At 35.7% G+C, this 6,895-nt stretch overlaps 1 protein-coding gene across 1 annotated transcript; it reads right to left on the bottom strand.

The window, feature by feature from the left end:
* Positions 1-340: 340 nt before the first annotated feature.
* LOC107604840 (protein AUXIN SIGNALING F-BOX 2) lies at positions 341-3,793 on the bottom strand. Its single transcript, XM_016306542.3, has 3 exons — positions 2,352-3,793; positions 1,379-1,874; positions 341-1,292 (listed from the first exon to the last, which is right to left on the bottom strand). Exons 1-3 carry the CDS (start codon positions 2,801-2,803, stop codon positions 525-527), a joined length of 1,716 nt encoding a protein of 571 aa, XP_016162028.1. The 5' UTR covers positions 2,804-3,793; the 3' UTR covers positions 341-524.
* Between the last annotated feature and the right edge of the window lie 3,102 nt (positions 3,794-6,895).

Below are 6,895 nucleotides of genomic sequence, written 5' to 3'. Positions count from 1 at the left end.
TTATAAAATGCTAGACGGACCAAATATTGCAGCTTGATGCCTATTTTTGTTTTGGATAAATTGTGAAAAATATAATTTCACAATAACAAGAGAAGGAGCACTTGAAATTTGTTTCATACAATACTCAACACACGTATAAATATTTTTCAAGATTCAAAACATAAGCTTAGCACATTTGAACGGAAAGTTTTATATAATTTATAATTAAAACTAATTTGATTTGTGCTTAACCTCTTAATGGATATCAAGGTCACACTTTATCCTCGGAAACTAAAGTAACGTCTCATCAAACAAGTAGAGAAACGCTCTAAATCTATATAACAAGGTGGAGACATTATTATGGAATAATAATGATTAAGAACTAGGAAGAAAGTTAAGGCATCTAATATTTATGCATAAATCTAGCAAATGCAATGAAATAACAAACCAACCACTACACAAGGCTAAAATTGCATTAATAAGTCAGCCTAACGTACAAACTGCTCAATAATAACAATAAAATTAAAATTGACCTAAAAATGCACCTAAAGGGTCCATACATATTCCGGTGCATCTTTCCTCTTCCCAGCCAATGTCCGGTACAAGTACATCTTCTCCACCTTCTGCACATCATCCGGCTCGCAGTCGGCTGGCTCATTCTCGTTGAAGATCTCAACATTTAGCCTCGGCATCTTCATTGCTAGCACCTTGCATGCTCCAACGGTTACTTCGCACGACGACATCCAAAGGGATCGCATTGTTTCATACTTCCCTACGTCTGTCAGAAGTGCCGTGTTGCCGAAAGGGCAGTCCCTGATCTCAAGCTTGCGGAGCTTCTTGCATCCGTTCAGAACATAGAGCATCCCCTTGTCGCTCTCCCCGGCAAAGGCAATGGACAACATCTCAAGCTGCTCAGCATACATTCCGATGTAGAGGAATACCTTATCAGTCAGCTGGCCAGAGAGGGAAAGCCGCCTAAGACGCCTGCAAGATTGCACAATCGCCCCAAAACCTTCATCCAGTGGCTGATTTGTGTCGGGGTCGGGTTTTGTTGCGTCAAGGATGGCCAACCTAAAGCGGATAAAATTCGGGCAGTTCTTGGCCACAGTTATTAGGGCAGCATTTGTCATCTGGTGGCAGAAGTAGAGCAATGAGTGAAGTTTCGGGCAGCCCATAGATATCGCAACCAATCCCTTCTCTGTGACAGCCGCATGCTGACCAATGTTGTCGGAAGGAAAAACCCTCAATTCTTGCAATTCCTTACATGTGTTAGCTACAACACCTAGCCCTTTATCTCCAATGGAATCCATTATCTGCACACAATTATAAAAGTTATCAGCATCCACCAACAAAACAATATACATATAATTGGAAAAGATTTTGAGCCTGATGTGTTTACCCATAAGCGCTGAAGTTTCTTGCAGTGACGAATCAATTTTATCAAATCACTGCCTGGAATGCCTGCTGCATAGCTCAGGTTTAAGGATGTTAATTTCGGAAGAATAGGATACATAGCTGTGAGGCAGCGAGGAGTAACTTCCAAAAATCCCGACAAGCTTGTTATTGACTTGCACTTATTCATGGTAGTCATTAGCTTGGCGAAGGTCTCCATAGCTGGATCATGGACTAATGACCCTACTCCCAAATCTACTAGCTGAGGGGCTCGCGCCACTATCCTCTGGAGTGCGTCAAGGGGCACAGAGCGGTTTAATCTTAAGCTCTTAAGGTTAGGAGATCTTGCAACAAGTCTCTCAAGCACTCCAGTATTAATCTCTCCTTTAAGGCAAGCAAAATTAAGAGAGACAAGCGACGTGCAGCTGTCGGGGAAGCAACTAAGCCACTGACCCTTGTGATCATCAACTTCATTTTCTTGAAGGTCAAGTTCTCGAAGACGCCTATATTGCAAATATTGCAATCCCGAAAAAATAAAAACAAAATGAAGAGTCAAGAACACACTTTTATCATCCTCCATTTCTATTGTATATAAGCAAAATAGATTTCTTAAACATGTTCATCCATAACCCCAACAATTGCACAGCAAACAACTTATCCTAAAAGAGAAGACAAAAAAAAATACTAATAACTTAACAAATTTAAACAGATCAATGTAGTACTCAGTAAAACATGACAAGTGAATAAGTTCACTTCAAACTTCAAAGCCATTCAACCACTTTTTCTTAAAGAGTACAACCAAATTATCAATTATCAACTGAGAAATATTCATACATAACAAAACTAAAACACTATAGCTACCAAACCAGCTAGAACCATCAATTTGTTACAAACCAAAAAGCAACACAAGATCAAAACCAAACAAAAACAACACAATCATCAAAAAAATATTCACCCTAAAAAGAAGAATCATTTCTTACTTGCAATTTGCAGCTATAGCAGCAAGACCATCAGTAGTGAACTCTTCACAGCTAACAAGAACAAGACTCTTGAAATTAGGGAAAGCACGAGAAAGAAGCTCAAGGCTCTCATCAGAGACAACCATTCTCTTCAACCTAAGCTCCTCCAACCCAACCTTCCCCTTAGCAAGTGCTTCAATCCATGGATACACAAATCCACCCCAGCCATGAGGGACCAAGCTGAAGTCAGCAAAGTGAGGCTTTCCCTTCAAAGTCAGAGACTTCAAAGAAGGGAACCTCTGAATCAACCTCTCAGGGGTTATAGAGTAGCAGTTACCAATGAACACTTTCTCTCTTGTGCATCTCTCTATTCTGTACCAGCTCCTGCACACTAAAGATAAAGCGTTCCTATCACGGTGTGAACCTACATACTCAAATATATGCTCTATTACCTCGTCTGGGAAATAATTCATCTCTTATTTTCTTCCAATTTTTCTCTTTTCTTAACTTAGCAGCTCAAACCCCCCAAAATTTCCGGGAAAGTTTCCATCTTCTCCGAAGGGAAGGGGTAAAAAAGGAAAAACAAAACAAACACCCCAAACGACTTAATCTACACCATGGTGGACCTAAGATCTGAAACCTGAGGGGGAAAAAACAGACCTTGGTATGAACAATGGCGAGAAAAACAAGATCTCTAAGTATAGAACATCATGAGAGATCTACAGAAGAGAAAAAAGGTACCGATAAAAATTGAAAATTTTACATTTCACAGAATAGATCTGCTTGAAGGGTAACCAAAATAGACACAAGTTTTCTCTACAGAACACAACTGGAGTAAGAGAAAATCGGGAAATGATGGAAAGAAAGGTAAAAAAGAAAAAAAAAACAAACAGGAAAAAGAAGAATTTTTCCGAATCAAATGGTTATGATGACGACGAGGATATCGGTTAAAAAAAAAATAAAATGGATAGATAGATAGATCTGAGAAAATCTAAGGTTGTTTTGCACAGATCGTAATTACATTATAGACTACAGAGAGGAACACACCTCAATAGCGGAAAGAAAAAAAACGAAACCCTTTTCTTCTCTTTCTGCCACTCTCACATGCTTCTTTCTTTGTTAAAGCTGAAACCCAAAGTCAGAGAGAGAGAGAGAGAGAGAGAGAAGAGAGAGAAGAGAGAGAAGGGTTAGCTCAAAGCCCAATTGGTTGAGTGTGGATTGATTTATTTAACCATGGTTGGTTACCTGATCCTAATTCCTTAACTATGATAGGGTTTAGGGTTGGGCTCAGAGGTTAGAATGAAACGTTAAGCGTCGATTTTGATGATGGGATTTTGAGAGAATCTTGGCCGTTGAGTGCGTGAACATGCATGTGTCTTTGTCACTGCTTTCGAAGTGAACCCCCCTCACCTCACCTCACCTCACCTCACTACTTTCTTGTTTCTCTCTCCCCTTCTGCCAATGTCTTTGCAGTAATCAAGTACAAAGAGATTTAAAAATTAAATAAAATTAGTGTTTGGCTTTAACCAACTTAGTATGAAAATGAAACTTGTTATTTTTTTTAAGTAATCATATGAAATATGAATTTGATAATAATATTGTTCCTACCTTTTGCAGAAACCACAATTTAATGAAATTCGAAGATCTTAATTTGAACAATATGGATATCAGTTCAGAAGACAACTTACGAAAATCTTAATTTTCCTTTTCTTTTTATATTTTTTTATATAATTGTTATTAGGTATTTATTGTCTTTAATATATGTTTTTAATACTATGATTTGATAGCTTTATGAGTTAATAGTTTTATTTATTTTACAATATATTCGTTAATTTTTATTAATATCTTTGTTCGGTCATTTATGTCCGAAAAAATTTTTTGGTTTGACCCACTTTTTTTCTTCTTTCGTCACAAATCTTAATTCAGTCCTCTTTTTTTTTCAACATAACTATCCTTTCCTTTCTCCCATACAACATGCTTGTCTTTATCTTCTCTGTGGAATTCGTAACTGGCGTAAAATTAATGGGTATAGATTCAAATTGAAAAAATTGCTAAACCTAGTCTGACGAACATTTTTCATGATCCGTCGCCGTGTTAAATGCCCCTATCTGGTCATCCACATATGCCGAGGTAACCACGATCATGCTACATTCACCTGCGACATGTCCAAAAGAATTACACTTCTCACATATCAATTGTAAACATTCATATTCCATGCTATATTCATAGTCGTCTACAACCACTTTCCGAACAACAGGCTATCCCAAATTCACTTGAACACAAGTCTAAGCAAATTTGCCTCTCTCCACCAACTTGGTTGCAAGGTCTACCTTGACTGATTTACTTACAATGGAGGCAATATGCATAATCACTTTTTCATGGTAATATCATATATTCAATCTCGCAATTTTTATCCAAACCATGGTGTTCCCAAAGAAGATCTCACATGGTTTAAAATCCGAAGACCATAGTTTAACCGTGATGTAATGACCTAACATCATTCATGAACCCCTAATAAAACCTTCTCCCTATCTTTCCTGAGATCAAATTTGAAGAGAAAGTAATTGAACCCAACATCCAAAACTTTATAGCCACCTTTAAGCCTCCATACCCCTTTCAGTTTATGTACCAAAGCCATATAACTAAAGTGTTTCGCAAGAACCCTAATCACTATGGCCTTCTTGTAAGGTTCTAATAAAGTGTTCCTAACTTCTTCAGTAAAGCTAATCTTTAGAGGTGTTGGATCACCTTGTTTCTCCGTGACTACTGCTATCGTATCACCATCCAAGACATCAACCCTACCAAGTCCCAAGATTTCAAAAGACCCATCCCCTTATCACAAAACGAAACCTTATTAGTCACTCTAGCACTACCCTTACGTAAGTCTTTCTTGTCACCTGAAGCAACCCTCTTTGCACTCTCTCTGGTAATCTCCTTGATTGGTAAAATCTTACTGTGTTCTTCTCTCAAACACTCCACCTAGCTCTCACCAGTCACTCTTCCGTCGCTCATGTTATACTCTCCCCAAACCTATGTGAAAGGAGAACATACTCCTAAAACCTTAGTAATATGCTTATTTAATTATATTAAGCATCAATTGAAGGCTAAAAAATTTTAATATAGATTTGAAACATGATATTTTAAATATATTGTCTTTTTTGTTTTTTTTAAATATGAAAGACTATTTAAAAAAATGAAATAAAAAAGATCTCATTTTAATTTTTAATTTTTTATTTTCTGAAACCAGAAATGGGAGGGTATAGTTTTAATTTTAAATTGTTAAATTTTTTGAAACAAAAATTGAAAGGTCGAATTTTAATATTTTAATTTTAAATTGTATTCTTCTATATTTTTTTTCTATACATCTAGATTGTTTTATTTTTTCTTTTGAATTTTATATTTTTTCCTTCACGAGTTAATTTTTCATAATTTCACATATTCAAGTAAAATGACTCAAGGTAAAAAAAATATCTTATATCTTTCGTTAATTTAGTTGTTATTCCATTATTTGTATCAACCAAATAAAAAAAAGGAGAGCCAATTTTATACAATAACATAAAGATCGATCTTATGAGAAGAGAAATATGAGGAACAATGGCACAGTACCCTTTTCACCTTTTGCACCCACCACTTCATCACAATAAGATCTTGAACTCTCCACTATCACTTTTACCATTCATTATTCATATACATCTTACCTTGGTGACCTAGTCAATTCTCACCTCTTGTCTAAACAATATCACCTTCAACTCAAAATTTCAAGTATGTTCATACATGCAACACCTCACTCATGCATTTCACTAAATTATAATCTCTCTACTCAATCTCCACTAAAACCTTCACAATATACACACATAACCCTAGTTACAGTATCTCCTCACTTCATACAACACCTTAATCACTCATACCATCATCCCTTTAAATGCCAATAACCATTCACTAACCAACTTAGGAGCTTATTTCAAATAAACAAATCATCCAAAGTCTCACATTCTTCACCCTTTTAACACTAGCAACCATAAGTTAGTTTATCTTTTCATGAACCCTTAAGTGAGAGATAGGTGTAAGAGAGTCCAACTTGATATTTTATAACCCAAGAAAATTCATAAAGACTAATGGTTAAGAGTTTTCAAAGTGGTTCATATATATAAGAACAGTAAATTATAATGTATATTTATTTTTTTCTAAATTTAATGTTTGGTGTTGTTTAAACAAATGTATGATATAACACCTCATTATGCATTCGAGGTTCTTTATGGGCTAAAAGATGACAAAATATGAATTTTAATGCATTTTTACATAAGAGGATCGATCCTACAATTTACTATACAAATTGATCCTCTCAAAAAAAACTTTGTGAAAATTTAACACAAAAAGATTGATTTTCAGTATTCCAGTACAAATTTCGAGGACTACTTTTCATTATTTCAACAGTAAGGATTCATTCTCAATGTTACAACAAGGACTAATCCTCCCTTTTTCAACAACATCACTATTATGTACTAAAAATGAATCTTTTCAATAAAACTTAACATGAGTTTAACTAAGAACCTCATCAACCATGG

The sequence above is a fragment of the Arachis ipaensis genome, chromosome B6 (assembly GCF_059453495.1).
Source record: "Arachis ipaensis isolate K30076 ecotype BB chromosome B6, ASM5945349v1, whole genome shotgun sequence".
NCBI classification, from domain to species: Eukaryota; Viridiplantae; Streptophyta; class Magnoliopsida; order Fabales; family Fabaceae; genus Arachis; species Arachis ipaensis.
This window is presented reverse-complemented; position numbering and strand designations above follow the sequence as displayed.